The sequence below is a fragment of the Symphalangus syndactylus genome, chromosome 18 (genome assembly GCF_028878055.3).
Source record: "Symphalangus syndactylus isolate Jambi chromosome 18, NHGRI_mSymSyn1-v2.1_pri, whole genome shotgun sequence".
Taxonomy (NCBI): Eukaryota; Metazoa; Chordata; class Mammalia; order Primates; family Hylobatidae; genus Symphalangus; species Symphalangus syndactylus.
Window position 1 is genome coordinate 37044799 of NC_072440.2, and position 17514 is coordinate 37062312.

General features: G+C 41.5%; 1 protein-coding gene across 4 annotated transcripts in view; it reads right to left on the minus strand.

Moving 5' to 3' along the window:
• Nucleotides 1-13096: 13096 nt before the first annotated feature.
• IPO11 (importin 11) overlaps nt 13097-17514 on the minus strand; it is a 229948-nt gene continuing 225530 nt past the window's right edge. For all 4 annotated transcript variants that reach the window (XM_063623275.1, XM_063623274.1, XM_055253888.2 and 1 more), the window contains one exon: nt 13097-14520. In XM_063623275.1, coding sequence (XP_063479345.1) covers nt 14356-14520 — 165 coding nt within the window. In that variant the 3' untranslated portion in view covers nt 13097-14355. The remainder of the gene's footprint in view (nt 14521-17514) is intronic.

A 17514-nucleotide genomic window follows, 5' to 3' on the forward strand; every position in this document is an offset into this window, starting at 1 on the left:
ATCCCTCAAAGTCCTGCCACTACAGTAGCCAGGTGTTCCTGTCTGCAGAGATTTAGCCCCTAAACCGAGGTAAAACTCACCTCGCTTCCTAGGGGATTCAGAACTAGGTTTTATTTAGATCAACAATTCCAACCTACAGTAGTGGGGCTCCCAGTTATCAGACATATTACCATCAGGAAAATGTGAACAGAGAAGTATTTAGTTGGGTTCTTTTAAGCCCATCTGTTACGGGTTGAATTGTGTCTCTATCTCCCCACCTCTGAAAAAAAAAAAAAAAGATATGTTGAAGTTCTAATTCCTACTACCTCAGAATATGATCTCATTTGGAAATGGGGTCCTTGCAGATGTAATTAGTTAAGATGAGGTCATACTGGAGTAGGGTGGGCCCTGAATCCAGTATTACTGGTGTCCTTATAAGAGGAGAGAAGGACCAGGCGCGGTGGCTCACGTCTGTAATCCCAGCACTTTGGGAGGCCAAGGCAGGTGGATCACTCGAGATCAGGAGTTCGAGACCAGCCTGGCCAACAAGGTGAAACCCTGTCTCTACTAAAAATACAAAAATTAGCTGGGCGTGGTGGTACATTCCTGTAATCCCAGCTATTTGGGAGGCTGAGGCAGGAGAATCTCTTGAACCCAGGAGGCAGAGGTTGCAGTGAGCCAGGATCGCTCCACTGCACTCCAGCCTGAGTGACAGACCAAGACTCTGTCTCAAAAAAAGGAGAAAAGAACAGAGGGGGAAGATGACCATGTAACAACAGAGGCACAGACTGGCATGATGTATCTAGAAGCTGAGGAACACCAAAGAGTACTGGCAAACACCAGAAGGTACAAGAGGCAAGGAAGCATTCTCTCTTACGAGTTTCAGAAGGAACCAAGCCTGACGACACCTCAACTTTGGACTTAGCCTGCAGAATTATGAGATCATTAATATCTGTTGTTCTAAGCCACCCAGTTTGTGGTGCTTTGTTATGGCAGCATTAGCAAACCAATACAACATCCTTCCGGCTGTTGTTACAATCTACATTTCTCATCTTACAGAGTGGATGTATTCCTGGAGAGGTAAATGAATACAGGTCAACTAATGATCAGAGTGTGGCTTAAACACTGGAGATACAGTCTCAGGGAATGAATGGTTTTTGACTACAAGATGTTATTTAAACGACATCACAGAAACTTTGCCATACACTATTCAGTATAAAGTTGAGTTCAGCAAAATAGACATGTCCTAGCCCCTAAAGAGGTCTGGTTCCAGGAAGAAGTACTAAAATGACTGTACAGAGTATGGGCCCAAGAGACAGCTTAGCACTGGCAGCAGCAGTCCAATGCTACCTCGAGGAATCTCTCACTCATAGAGCACCTGCTCTGAGCCAGGCACTGTGCTAGACTATTATGCCTCCCACTTGTACAACAAAAACCTTTTTCCTTTGGGCAGTGACCTCCTGCAGAGGGTAGGAGGAGAGGGATGGTTAACATCAAGTAGAAATCTCTTCCACCATCACACCCTGATCTTTATTATCACCCCAACCATGCCATCTTCTGAAGCAGTAATCTCAGTTATCCCCATTTCCCACTATCATTATCTGCCAGTCCTTCCAGGCTGCTTAGCTACCACTCCTACCACCAATGTTCTAACCTCATTAGGACGTTTGAACCCTCTATTCTCCCCAGTGTTGCTTTCCCCAACCTGTACTTCCTTTGTGTCCAGCTTAGAATCCATTGTCCATTATTGTGCCCTGTCATGTCTTCTGACTTTTGGTAGCATTATCTGCCAAGCATAACCTCTGTGGCTGTGCTGAGCCATGATGCTGCCGGGCAAGGCCACAAACCAGAGATTTGTCTCACAAACTTCATCAATTCCTACTGAGATTACTTATTAAATTCATTTATTTCCATTCTGACCATTACCACCTGGATTTATAATAGCTTCTAAACTGACCAGCCTGTGGTCATTCCCCATCTCCTTCCCACCCCACCGTCCCCACCTGCTGCAGTCAAGATTCTGGCTTTAAATTGCAAATCCGTTTTTGTTGCCTTTGCATACTTCCTCTTCTTCCCATCGTTCTTAGAGTCCTTTCTGTATGTTGTTCCCTCTGACTAAAAGACTCAGTGTCTTAGCCCCATACGCAGTCACCTCCTCTTCCTTCACACCTCCCCACCCCATCATCACCTCCACAGACCTGCCTACCCTTCTCTAACTCCCTAAGGTCAGATCTGCCTTGCAGGTGCTCTTAGTGCTCCAGGTCACCATTCCACTTTTACACTTATTTTCAGGCTTATTTGATGGACGTCTCCTCTGGTGGATAGAAAGCTCAAAACAAAATAGTCTTCTCTGCTTTTGTTTATCATTGTATCCTCAGCACCCAGCATAGTGCCTGTTATATGTAGGCCCTCAATAACATTTATTCAATGAAAGTTGAATGAATGACTTAATTTTCACAACTACCTCTGGAAAGAAAGCTATTATCCTCATTTTACAAATGAGAAGACTGAAGCAACTCAAGAAAATTAAGTTACTTAAGTTGTAGATAATTAAATACTCACCCCAGTATCTTAGTCTTTTCAGGCTACTATATGACAAAATACCATAAACTGGATGACTTTTATAAAAAAAAACAACAGAAATGTATGTCTCACAGTTCTGGAGGCTGGGAAGTCCAAGGTCAAGGCACCTGCAGGTTCAGTGTCTGGTGAGGGCTCACATCCTCACAGATGGGGCCTTCTTGTTGTGTTCTCACATGGTGGGAGGGGTGGGGGGGTCTCCCTAAGACCTCTTTCAGAATGACACTAATCCCATTCATGAGGGCTCTGCCCCCATGACCTAATCACCTCCCACCCTCATCACCTTGGAAGTAAAGATTTCAATATATAAGTTTTCAGGGGGATACAAACATTCTGACCACAGCACCCAGACTGCAGATTATAAAGCTCACATTCTTTCCTCTGTACTATTCCTCATAATATGATACTCAAATGTCACAAAATATGCTGTGCTCAACAAAAGGTGTGGTCAGAGGAAGCATCCCATTGGTGTCAAACGCAGGTGAGAGGAAGATGAGTCCTATGTGATGCTGGGCTCTTAAAACATCTCTTAGGAGGCTGGGCGCAGAGGCTCATGCCTGTAATCCCAGCACTTTGGGAGGCTGAGGCGGGCGGATCACGAGGTCAGGAGATCGAGACCATCCTGGCTAACACAGTGAAACCCTGTCTCTACTAAAAATACAAAAAAAAAAAAAAAAAATTAACTGGGCGTGGTGGCAGGCACCTGTAGTCCCAGCTACTCGGGAGGCTGAGGCAGGAGAATGGCGTGAACCCGGGAGGCGGAGGTTGCAATGAGCCGAGATCATGCCACTGCACTCCAGCCTGGGCAAAAAGAGTGAGACTCCGTCTCTAAAAAAAAAAAAAAAAACCCACCTCTTAGGGCACCTCTCTCAAGAAGACCTTTACCACCCAAAACACAGTTGGCCTATATCAAAAGCCTTAGAATATTAATATCTTCTTAATATTGATAACTCTTTGCCTAGCAATTGTTTCCAGTAGTTTTAAGAAAAATTTAAGAGCTGTACACAAGAGTTTATGCACAAGGATGGTCATTGTGGTATTACGGTCAAACGGATAATAGTTAAATAATGACACACCCTTATAGCACATTTTTGTGCAGATGCTACAAACATTTCTAAAGAATATTTAACTGACATGGGAAAATGGTTAAATATTACATTCAGGTAAGAAAAGGACAACAGGCTAATAAAACGATACAAGTAATGATTCCAATTTTAAAGGTATGTGTTTTTAGCTATACATAGTCAAGAAAAACAAAATATGGCAAAATGTTAACTGGTTCTCTCTCAGTAAGATTGCAGGCAATTTACATTTCCTTCAATACACCTCATTGTATTTTCAACTGTTTACCATCAGCATGTGTTGCTTTTGTAATGAGAAAAAAGTTATTAAAAAGCAATCGACCATGTAATTTGCTCAGAAAGTTTTTCTTGCTCATGTTTTTCAACTGCTCTTTCTAAATTATTTCAGAAACAAAAAGTCTTCAGAGGAATTTTCCCGCTACCAATGCTCAGGTTAGATTATTTATATAATGGAAGGCCGCATGGAGATGTTGGACTTCCTGTTTGAGTTCCAACATATAAAAAGCTTGGAAGTTGTCACTCCTGTTTTTACAAGAAAAAGCTGGACAAACTGAAAACCAATGACTCGGACTCATTGGAGAACTGGTTTACAGGGCAAACTGTCTCCAGCAAATCCAGAGATAAAGCTGAGATCAACTTACTTGGTGCAGAAGTGTTGGATCTCTAAACTGGTAGGCTCACTTCTGGGAACACAGTCTTGGGGAAAGCCTCTTGGTTTTGTGAACATGACCTCTAGGAATCCCACCAGTTTCTCATTGTGAAGATCAGAGAAAGATGCCGTCATAGTTCTTGCAGGAGGGGAAGAGTAATTCTTATCAAATATGTCCAGAGCTTTCTTCATAATAAAATAAAAATGATAAAAGAAAATAAACTCCTTGGGGGAAAGACTTAACCAGGCTTTAGGCTTGTCCTAAAGGGGGAAAGGCACTCCTCTCACTCCAGCCATTTCTCCTCTTCCTGTCTCACCTGAGGGGGAGAGGAAAGCTTTCCAAAAAGAAGCACAAGTGAAGGTCCCAGGCCAGAGACTCAGGCCCACTAAGATACTTGAGATTTAATCGTTAAGATTGAGAACCCTCCTCTCCCTCGTGCCTTACCACCACACCAACAGGGCTAAACAAAGCCCAACTTCTAGCCAAATGAACATAAATCCTCACACTAGATGCCTATTTATCTCAGTCCCTATTATTCAATACATGTCCAACTTTCAACAAAAATTGCAAGGCATGCTAAAAAGCAAGTAAGAACACAGATCAAGGGCTGGGTGCGGTGGCTCGTGCCTGTAATCCCAGCACTTTGGGAGGCCGAGGTGGTAGGATCACCAGGTCAGGAGTTCCAGATCAGCCTGGCCAGCATGGTGAAACCCCCGTCTCTGCCAAAAATACAAAAATTAGCTAGGCATGGTGGAGGGCGCCTGTAATCCCAGCTGCTTGGGAGGCTGAGGCAGGAGAATCTCTTGAACCCGAGAGGCAGAGGTTGCAATGAGCCGAGATCAAGCCACTGCACTCCAGCCTGGGCAACAAGGCGAGACTCCGTCTCCAAAAAAAAAAAAAAAAAAAAGAACACAGATCAAGCAAGCATCAAAACCAGACTCCAATATGATATGGCTGCTGGATTTACCAGACAGGGAATTCAAAAATCATTGTTAAAGGCTCAAATGGAAAAAGTAGGCAACATGCAAGAAACAGAAGGGTAATGTAAGCAGAGAGATGGAAATTCTGGTAAAGAATCTAATGCTAGAAACCAAAAAACAGTGTAACAGAAATTAAAACAAACAAACTACACCTAGGCATATCAGATTTATACTGTAGAACTGCAGTCCCCAATCTTTTTGGCATCAGGGACCAGTTTCGTGGAAGACAATATTTCCATAGTGGTGGGGAGATGGTTTTGGAATGAAACTGTTCCACCTCAAATAATCAGATTCTCATAAGGAGTATGCAACCTAGATCCCTCGCATGCACAGTTCACAATAGGGTTCAAGCTCCTGTGAAAATCTAATGCTGCTGCTGATCTGACAGGAGGCGGAACTCAGGCGGTAATGATCGCTGCTTACCTCCTGACATGTGGCCTGGTTCCTAATAGGCCGCTGACCAGTACAGGTCTGCAGCCTGGAAGTTGGGGACCCCTGCTGTAGGAAAACAAAAATTAAGAGAGATAAAGAAGGCAGAGGCCGATTTTTAATTTTTGATTAGCTACAGCACAACATGGGTAAGAATTATAGTAGACTTCTCATCAGAAACCATGCAAGCAAGAAATGTGTGAAGTGAAATAAAGGGCCGAAAGAAGAAAAATCTGGAATCTTATATCTAGTAAAAGTATCCTTCAAAAGTTAAGGAAAAAGACTTTCTCAGACACAGACAGGGAATTCATTGCCATCAGACCTCCCATGCAAGAAATATTAGAAGGAAAATGATACAGGTCAGACTTCATCTCTATAAAGGAAGGATGACGGTCAGAGAAGAAATAAAGGCAAAACCAAATCTTTAATTTTTAAAATTCTTACTTGAACTGAAGGATAACTGTTTAATAGCAGTAATAACGTATTAGATGATTATAATCCATGAATAAGTGAAATGAGAGACAGCAACTTCATAGGGGTTGGGAGAGAGGAGTTGGGGCTACCCTGTTATAAGGTATCTGCACTACACATGAAGTGTTATTTGAAGGCAGATGTAGATTAAAATGTATATTGTAAATTTAGGGAACCATTAACATTTTTTAAAAGGAAGTATAATTTAAAGTATGTTGCCGGGTGCAGTGGCTCACACCTGTAATCCCAGCACTTTGGGAGGCCGAGGTGGGCAGATCACGAAGTCAGGAGATCGAGACCATCCTGGCTAACACATTGAAACCCCGTCTCTACTAAAAATACAAAAAATTAGCCGGGCCTGGTGGCAGGTGCCTGTAGTCCCAGCTACTCGGGAGGCTGAGGCAGGAGAATGGTGTGAACCCGGAAGGCGAAACTTGCAGTGAGCCGATTGTGCCACTGCACTCCAGCCTGGGTGACAGAGCGAGACTCCATCTCAAAAATAAAAAAATTTAAAAAAAAGTATATTGAAGTAGGCTGGGCATGGTGGCTCATGCCTGTAATCCCAGCACTTTGAGAGGCCGAGGCAGGCGGAACTCCCAAAGTAGCCAAATGAACTAGCTAGCCTGGTCAACATGGTGAAACCCCATCTCTACTAAAAATACGAAAAATTAGCCAGACCTGGTGGTGCACACCTGTAGTCCCATCTACTCAGGAGGCTGAGGCAGGAGAATCCCTTGAACTTGGTGGCAGAGGTTGCAGTGAGCTGAGATCGCACCACTGAACTCCAGCCTGGGTGACAGAGTGAGACTCTGTCTCAATAATAATAATAATAATAAATAAATAAATAAATAAAGCAGCCAGGCACAGTGGCTCACTCCTGTAATCCCAGCACTTTGGGAGGCTAAGGCTGGCAGATCACCTGAGGTCAGGAGTTCGAGACCAGCCTGGCCAACACAACAAAACCCCATCTCTATTAAAAATACAAAATTAGCCAGGCTTGATGGCGCATGCCTGTAATCCCAGCTATTTCGGGGCTGAGGCAGGAGAATCGCTTGAACCCGGGAGGTGGAGGTTGCAGTGAGCTGAGATTGCACCACAGCACTCCAGCCTAGGCGACAGAGCAAAACTCCATCTTGAAAATAAAATAAAATAAATAAAGTATATTGAAGGAGGCACCAAAGACCCAGGGCTGCGGGCCTTATCTTTCTGGTCCATTTCCTCATCTATGAAATGATTAGGTTAAGAATAGATCATCTCCCTGGTTCCATTCCTGCTCTGCAATTTTATTACTAGAAAAAAAAAGATTAATTAAAAGTCTACCTTGTTCCTTTAGTCCAAATAGTAACTATAACGAAGAACCTTTTGAAAGAAGAGCTTTCTAAAATAGCCAAGTCTCTAATTTATTATTTCAGTAAATTTGGGTTTCCATACTTCCAAATTGTGAGTGGGCTTTAGTAGGTTTATCTTGTACATATACTAAAACGATGAACTTCCTCACCTGGTTCAGCATTCCTCAATGCATTGCGCTTTAAGAACAGACAAGGCTCAAGGGAAAAGGCCATTTCATGGTATTGATTTCACTGCCAGAGACAGTCCAGGCCATGTGCCTTTCAATTCAAAAAAGAAATAATCAAACTGCCTCCCTTGCCTAAATAGAGCTCTTCATTAATTTGTGATCACCTCCAGATCTGTCAATAGACTTTCCTCCCCTGGCTGTCAATACATTTCTTAGCTCAGTGAGCACTTTTCTGAGCTACAACTTTCCTGTCAATCAAAAAGTTTTGCTCTTCTAGACTCTTGCTCAAATTGCTGTGTTCATTACAAAAAGAAAAAAAAGTCACTTTGGAGCTGCCCTAGAGAACACCGTGGAAATTTGAAATGAGATGCTGATCTCACTTCAGGTTAAAGCAACTGAGAAAAACTGAAAGCTCACTTGCAGGTCTGCTCAGTCTCATCTCCAGACTTTTCTGCTCTAACACTTACAATAAAAATCCCCAGGCCAGGCGTGGTGGCTCACACCTGTAATCCCAGCACTTTGGGAGGCCAAGGCAGGCAGATCACGAGGTCAGGACATCGAGATCATCCTGGCTAACACAGCGAAACCCTGTCTCTACCAAAAAAAAATTAAAAAAAAAAAAATTAGCCGGGTGTGGTGGCAGGTGCCTGTAGTCCCAGCTACTCGGGAGGCTGAGGCAGGAGAATGGTGTGAACCTGGGAGGTGGAGCTTGCAGTGAGCCGAGATCACTGCACTCCAGACTGGGTGACAGAGCAAGACTCCACCTCAAAAAAAAAAAAAAAAAAAAAAAAAACAAAAAACCCAACAACCAGATTTCTAGCCAAAAGACCTATTTCCCACTTTAAAGCCACCTGCCTAGTTGCAGACAGATAGAAATGCTTTAAGCCTCCCTGGACTCTTCCCTGTTCTAGCAGTTACTTGCATTCTATTTTTGACCTACTGGCAAATTAAAGTGGCATGAAAATCAATGTTTTACACTGAAGGGAAAAGGGCTGGATCGCCAGATACCAATATATTCCTTTCTGGATTAGACAGTTCTTCAAAGCACACTTAACTAATACATTCCAACAGACAGGCCCAGATGAGTTGGATGCAGGCATTTGCTGGAACAAAGAGCAAAACTGTCTTGCTTGTTAAAGATCGTTGGCGAATCAGGGACCTTCCACTTGTTATGGTAAGAAAGAATTCAAGAGAAAATGTAGTCGACAACTCTCAGTTTTGAATTTTATCCCAGTGCTTCAGACCATAAGGAGTCCCTCAAGCCAGAAGTCCAATTGCCCAGAAGTAAAAACAGACTCTCAGACCAACAGCTAGAACCCTTTCCAGGACATTAAGGTATTCACCCCCAAGGGCTCTAAAGCTCGACTTCAAACAGCATGAAGCTGTGTAAAAAGTTCCAGCTCTACAAATGAATGGTTTTTACTACTTCATGGGACACCAAATTCCACATAATTAAGATACGTTTGGGACAGAATGTAGTTTATTAAGTGGTAAAAAGGTGACTTTAAACTGCTTTTCCAGCAGATGTCACAGTCCTACCAAGACATCAAGATCAAAGCTTCACGTTTAAGGAAATTATTATTTTTTTCTCCTCATTTTGCCAGCTGATATGTACTGCTTCTTATCCTTAACCACACTCAAAGGTAATGCTCTGAAGTCTAGCATGTTTCTAAGCTCAGCCCAAATTTAAGTCTCACTAAAAAGATAAAGTATTGCTGCATATCTGCCTCTTTGCCAAGTTTCCAAATCCAAAAAGGATATTTTGGTAATGGAAAAGGCAGTGTTTGCCTTCCATTTTAGTGGTGTGTGAGTTCAAGTTATATTGGAAGTCACAAAGAACTACATAACTTAAAAACGAGAGAGAGAGAGAAATAGAACTCTTGGAGAGACGACTTTATTTTTTTTCTTTTTTGACACAGCATTTCACTCTCATCGCCTAGGCTGAAGTGCAATGGCGTGATCTTGGCTCACTGCAACCTCTGCCTCCCGGGTTCAAGCGATTCTTCCGCCTCAGCCTCCTGAGTAGCTGGGATTACAGGTGTGAGCCACCGCGCCCAGCCGAGAGATGACTCTTGACTAAAGGGTTTGCAATAACATAAAGGAGTTTCGGAGACTTAAGGCTGATGAAGCTTGAACCAAGTTTAATATACTTCTTCCCCAGTTTAGCCATGCTACTTTTCTAGGTTAAAAGAAAGTTGCAGAACTTCTGTAAATTAACAGGCAAGCTGGTGGTGATAAGAGCTCTGATTCAGGTTAAAACAAACAAACAATCAACAAAATAACCACTGGAAATATCTAGAGCCGTTAAGAACTCTTTAAAAACTTATCTGGCCAGGCGCAGTGGCTCGCGCCTGTAATCCCAGCACTTTGGGAGGCTAAGGAAGGTGGATCACGAGGTCAGGAGTTGAAGACCAGCCTGGCCAACATGGTGAAACCCGTCTCTACTAAAAATACAAAAAATTAGCCGGGCGTGGTAGCAGGCACCTGTAGTACCAGCTACTTGGGAGGCTGAGGCAGGAGCATCACTTGAATCCGGGAGGTGGAGGTTGCAGTGAGTGGAGATTGCGCCATTTTACTCCAGGCTGGGTGACAGTGTGAGACTCCGTCTCAAAAAATAAATAAATAAATAAAAAACATAATCCTTATAATAGAGAGGCCCGGTGCTTACTTTATGTGCCTCCCGATGTGATGTCACAGAAACTGTACATTACCAGATTAGCATTGTTGCCAAAAATGCTTACCTGAATAAAATTGTGAGGAAACAATTAGAAAATTCCACAATAAGGAACATTCTGCAGGGCAATTACCTTGGATTCTTCTAAAAAGCCAAAGACACTAAAAGAAGACAATTCTAGGTTGAAAAATTAAGCAGCCAAATGCAAGGTATAAATATTAAATGGAGCTGGGCATGGTGGCTGAGGCCTGTAATCCCAACACTTTCGGAGGCCAAGGCGGGCCGCTTGAGCCCAGGGGTTTGAGACCAGCCTGGGCAATATGGTGAAACTCTGTCTCTACAAAAAAAAATACAAAAATCAGCCACGCGTGGTGGCAAGTGCCTGTAGTCCCAGCCGCCTGGGAGACTGAGGTGGGAGGAACACCTGAGCCAGGGAGGTGGAGGCCGCAGTGAGCCGAGATCAAGCCACTGCATTCCAGCCTGGGTGACAGTGTGATACCCTGTCTAAAATAAATAAATAATATAGGATTCTGGATCAAAAACCGTATTTTTGTATGTCTTTTATTATATGTCATATAAAGGACATCTGTGTGGCAGTAGGGAAAATTGGAATATGAACTGTTTATTAGATGTTATTGCATTATTGCGAATTTTCTTAGGTTTATAATGGCATTAGTGGATATGTAGAGGAATGGCATCCTCAGATGTCTGCTAAAGTATTTGGAGATAAAGGGTTTATAATAATAAACTTTTGTAGTGTTTGTACTTTCAAATGGTTAGCGAAAGTACATGTGTGTCTATGTAAGTATATTTATATACCGACACACATATATAAAGAGAGTAGGCTGGGCGCGGTGGCTCACGCTTGTAATCCAAGCACTTTGGGAGGCCAAGGTGGGCGGATCACGAGGTCAGGAGATCGAGACCACGGTGAAACCCCGTCTCTACTAAAAATACAAAAAAATTAGCTGGGCGTAGTGGCGGGCGCCTGTAGTCCCAGCTACTCGGAGAGGCTGAGGCAGGAGAATGGCGTGAACCCGGGAGGCGGAGCTTGCAGTGAGCCGAGATTGCGCCACTGCACTCCAGCCTGGGCGACAGAGCAAGACTCTGTCTCAAAAAAAAAAAAAAAAAAAAAGAGAGAGAGTAAATATGGCAAAATGTCAACAGTTTGGTAAATCTAGATGATGAGTATATTGGGGTTCATTATACTATTTTTTTCATGCCTCTGCAGATTTTTTTCTTTTCTAAAGTTAGGAGAAGAAAGTATTTTGGTTTTCATGACATGCACCTTATCTTCATTAGCTCTTCAACTTTTAAATTTCTATGCAATATGTTTATGACTCGGAGAAGTAGAAAAGACAACAACCCTTAGTAGATGAGCCTTATGTTTTAATTCATGGAATTAGAGATTAGTCTTGAGGCTACAAAGATCCAATATTTTCAAAACCTGATGACTTCATATGTTAGAGTGACTCCAAATTGATGTGAGTCTGGAGTCAGGGAGTTGCCCAGTTCCAGTATAGTGCCACTGACGCTTATGTAGCCTCACCAAACCATGCCATTAGGGAGTTTTTTAAATAACTATCAAATTATACAGTGACAGCATCATTTTATTTCATACACAATCTCCTTCCCCTGCAGGCCAACTGCTTTAGAATGTGCACTTCCATCAGAACCCCTATTTTCTTACAGCATGTCGGCAAGTCAGTGTTCCTAATCAACTGTGAAATTTCATGAAGGTGGGTACTCTGTTCTAATCTCAGAATGTGGCACAGCATTATGGCATGAAACAGTAACTCAAAAAATACTAACTGAATAAAGAAATGGGTAAAATAAAGATTAAAGCGAGGATTTTTCAAGAAAAACTGTATCTTTTTAAAAACTGTATGCAATAATATGGATTCTCTAAAATGACTAGTAGGAGAGAGAGGAGGGACCAACTTATAAGGAAGCTTTCAAATGTTACTGTTAGTCACATGGGCCTTTGTGAGAGGGTTGGGAGAAGTCTCTGGAATAGAAAACAAATAGAAAAGGAATATGTTTTTGGAGTATAAATGATCATAACCTGGCTTCAGGAGCCACAGTTCACCCAGAGGCCAGAGGCCTGGCTAAGTTGTTTGTCCTAAACTTAATATATTTGCTATATAGTTCTGTTAATGAATAGAATTCTGTAAACCAATAATTACACTTCATGTCTTAATTGAGCACTTAAAAATTCAAGATACATGAATTATTTTCTGAGCTATTTACCAAGCCTATTTAAACTTACGAGTTTTAAAAATGAAGCAAACTCTTTCCCTGAGATAAGCTTTTTACTTCTTTTGCAAGGTAGCTATTTCAGTAATATTTTCTATGGCACTATAATGAAATCTGTCAGGAATTAGAAATCTGTCTGTACTTTACTATAACTGAAAAATGAGCATGTTTGAGAATTTCTGATAACACTAATGGGTTAGTGTTTCAAATGAAAATAATTAAGTCAACAAAAAGAAATTCTTGGATCAGTCTTGAGGACTGAGTAAAACTGATAAATATCACTTGAAAGGAGCTTTTTGTCTTTAAATGAAGATAAATTAAAAGGGCAACTAGGATTTGCCACCTGCAATACTGATACCTACTAGCACAGAATCAAAGCTAGATTATAAAAGAAAATTCTCTATAAGTCACTGGGCAATTTTTAAGAACTCATTTTGTTGGGGGGAGCAAGAAAAGTAGTCAGACAAATCAGTCCAAGGTGAGGTATCTTTGGAAAATTTAATTTGGACCATATTTTCTTCCTCTTTCTGAAAACATCAAATATCCCCATACATTTTGGGTTCCACAGCTTACAAAGGGGCAGTGGGTTTCCCGCAGTTACATACTGTACCCAACTTTCTATAGAAAGATAAAACATTTTCCAACCTTGCTTTTGAGTATTTCCTAAAAAATGGTTTAAAGTTTCCTTACAATAAATGGCAAGTAAAACAAAGTAAGGCTTTTTTTTTCTCCTTTTCCCCTTTTTATGTACTGCATGTTGGAGGAATAAGGAAGGAAGACTAGTTCCATCAGAGTACTAGTAATCCTAGTACCCTGGGGATTACTGCTGGATCCTCCCAGGTATACCCCTATTATTGAGGCCCTGATGCACCCCTGCACTGAGGAACCTGAGAAAGGTAAGTACTAAACAGTCTGTCATAGCCACGTGGGACTGTCACAGCACAGGTGGGACTGGGAGTCGCCCAGTTCTTCTCGGTGCTCACAGGAGTAACAAAGGAACTAGGACTAAACCATAACCAGAGGTCTCCCACATGGTACTGCAGTACCACACGTTCACTTTTGTGGGCCTTACAAATGTACATTTATAGACCCAGTGTATTTACTGGAAAAAAAAAAAGAAAAAATGCCTTTACTAATTTCTGTATCAAATTATTCGAATGAAAATAAAAGCATTTGTCTGATAAAACACACTTTCTATGTTAGATGAAAATAACTCCCTTGCAAGATAAGCTTGATAATGTGTATTTGTCACTATTTATATATTTTTGCTTAGTACACACATTTCTTTAATAGCATCATCTGAACAGCTTTGTCATTTTTCAAACCTGCAGTTTCATTAGCTTAAAAATAAGGCAGCCAAATTTAACGAATTTTGGTTGCAGAAAAACATCTCGGGTATTAACTCTCATCTTCAAATATTAAGAGCACATAACTGAAAGATAAAGTTTCTTCTCTTAACAGGAAACTAAGCAGCTACTGTCATCAAATGTACTTTTACATGTACTTTTTAGTGAAGGGCCCCCTCATAAATATAAAATTAAATTCTTTTGAGGAATAGGTTTGTGATTTTAGTTATGCAGGATTTACATTTATCCTTTACATTTTGTAGTAAAAAATGTGTGGTCTTTGCTTATTTTCATGAAGTGATTTCTTCATCTCAGCAGGCTCTCACATACAAACAGCAGGCTGGGTTATTCAGCTTGTTTCTGAAGGGGAGGCAGCCACATGTCATGTGCTCTTAGAATCCTTGCAAAAACTCCTGTAGCTGGGTGACAATCTCCGTGTCCACTGTTTCCATGAGGGACTGGAAACCTTGTTCTCCTAGCATCTCCTGCTGTGCCTTGAGCTTCTCGTAGATGAACTGCTGCAGTGACACTGTATGAACAGGGTCCTTCAGGGCCAGCTGTGGGATACAGAGAGGAGCAAGACTGTGTCAAAAAAGCAAAACAAGTCTCTCCCACCTGCAATTTACAAAAATTCTTTGTAATCTCTTCCACAGTAACAAAATTGCTTCTGCCTCTCCTCTCACACAGATTCTATAACAATCTCATGGTGGAAAAATCTGTCAAAGAAATTTTCATTGAATTAGTCTAACTTCAGTTCCCCAGCGCCCCCTGAACATGTTTTCTGATCAGCCATTTCTGAAGAGCTGGGGGACTCATTCATTTAAAGCATCAAAGCCTAGTAGAAAGCATTCTAAAAGAAACAAAACATGCTGAAGAACATTTAAATACAATTGTCCAGCATTCTCCTTAGGAAGATAGGGTGGGCCACTCTGGCAACCCAGTGATGCCCTCAGGATCGAGAGAGGAGACAGTGTTTGCCCTACCCTGGATTGCAATACTATTTAAATTCCTGTATATGCTTCTGGCTGAAAAAAAAAAAGGGACTCCTTGTCTCCCACTGGGACATTTGGAAAACAAAAGAAGCGTAATTTCATGAAAAATAACCCAGAAGTCCACTCCTTAAAGATAACAATGACAAAAGAAAATATTTTGGCTTCTTCTATACCTGTGGTATGCACATACATACATATACATAAAACACACCTGGACCCAGGCTAAGTGCAATGTGTGATATACCTGATTGAATCCTGCAACTAAGAGTGTTACCAGAAAAACTGGTAAAATCTAAATAAAAGTCTTAATAATAATGCACTGATACTGGTTTCTTAATTTTGATAAATGTACCATGTATATTTGGAAAATGTAGGGCCAGGCTCGGTGGCTCATGCCTGTAATCCCAGCACTTTAGGAGGCTGAGACAGGCAGATCACAAGGTCAGGAGTTCGAGACCATCCTGGCCAATATGGTGAAATCCGTCTCTACTAAAAATACAAAAATTAGCCTGGCGTGGTGGTGCACGCCTGTAGTCCCAGCTACTTGGGAGGCTGAGGCAGGACAATCACCTGAATCTGGGATGCGGAAGTTGCAGTGAGCTGAGATTGTGCCATTGCACTCCAGCCTGGGCGACAGAACGAGACTCCGTCTCAAAAAAAAAAAAAAAAAAAAAAGAAAAGAAAAAGAAGAAGAAAGAAAAATGTAACATACAATGTTAACATTAGGAGAAACTGGGTGAGGGGCACATGGGAACTCTTTGTACTATTTTTGTTACTTTTTTGTAAACCTAAAATTATTCCAAATTAAGAAGATTACTCTAAAAAACAGACTCAGCAATTAGAAAAGTATACCCCTCTGTGGCCATTTGGTATAAGGACAAACCGCTCTACAACTGACATCTCATCTTATGTATTAGCTTATATAAGTGTCTAATAATACAATTTCTAAGCAGCTAGGCCTGTGTTCAATTTTGAGATAAAAGCTGATGTCTCCAAGCTCTGAATGACATTCAAGGTTAGTTTTTCTCAAGTTAATGACTTCATCAGAACTAGAATACAGATCGGAAAATTCCTGGTTTTGTTCTCTTTCCATTACTTCATATGCTCTTGCCTTCTAAGAAAGTATGTGATCATTTAAGAACTATTTCCATTGAAATGGTTAAGATAAAATTAGGAACCTTCAGAAGCTTCAGTCATTAGCAAGAGATAATTACCCAGAATTCCTGACTCTGGGGTAACACCAGATAAATGAAGTGTTAATAGCCAGATTCACTTCTAAAGTCCACACATCGGATTTTAATGAGCAAATGGCTCAGTATTGCTTAATTTTAAAATTATTACTCTAAGACAGAACAGTTCTAGTTGAAGTCTTTATCAGCAGTTCCCTCTGTTGGTAACGACAGCCTTTTGACATATGCTTCAACCTATGAAGTAGTCTTCTAAAGTGGTTCAAGATTTTAGTTTCTGTGGGGCTATTTACAAATTTCTTTTTGAGATTTCTATTTCTTGAAACAAAGTTTCCCATTATATTTCACTACACTAATAAGCAATTTCACCCAGCAAGAATTTAGTGAAATCAAAATCTTTCATTTTCCTTACGTGGCATATGTCATTATTCACTTTTTAAGCCTATATGCCCAATTATAATTTTTCAGAAACTACTTACTGTAAAGTTATTTTGTCAGAGGCCTTTGAACCAGTGCAACTCCATTTTTTTTTTTTTTTTTTTTTTTTTGAGTCTCTCACTCTGTCGCTCAGGCTGGAGTACAGTGGCAGGATTTCGGCTCACTGCAAGCTCCGCCTACTGGGTTCACACCATTTTCCTGCCTCAGCCTCCCAAGTAGCTGGGACTACAGGCACCCGCCACTATGCCCAGCTAATTTGTTTTTATTTTTAGTAGAGACGGGGTTTCACCCTGTTAGCCAGGATGATCTCCATCTCCTGACCTCATGATCCACTCACTTCAGCCTCCCAAAGTGCTGGGATTACAGGCCTGAGCCACCACGCCTGGCCTGCAACTCCATCTTGAATAGGGGCTGGATAAAATAAGGCGGCAACCTACTGGGCTGCATTCCCAGGACATTAGACATTCTAAGTCACAGGATGAGATAGGAGTTCAGCACAAGATACAGGTCATAAAGACCTAGCTGATAAGACAGGTTGTGGTAAAGAAGCTGGCTAAAACCCACCAAAACCAAGATGGCCACAAAAGTGACCTGTGGTCATCTTCATTCTTCATTACATGTTAATTATAATGCCTTAGCATGCTAAAAGACAATCCCACCAGCACCATGACGGTTTACAAATGCCATGGTGGTATTTGTAGGGTAACATATAGGGTAACATCCAGAAGTTACCCTGTATAGTCTAAAAAGGGGAGGAATTGACTGGGTGCCGTGGCTCACGCCTGTAATCCCAGCACTTTGGGAGGCTGGGGTGGGCAGATCACCTGAGGTCAGGAGTTTGAGACCAGCCTGACCAACATGGAGAAACCCCATCTTTACTAAAAATACAAAATTAGCTGGGCATGGTGGTGCTTGCCTGTAATCTCAGCTACTT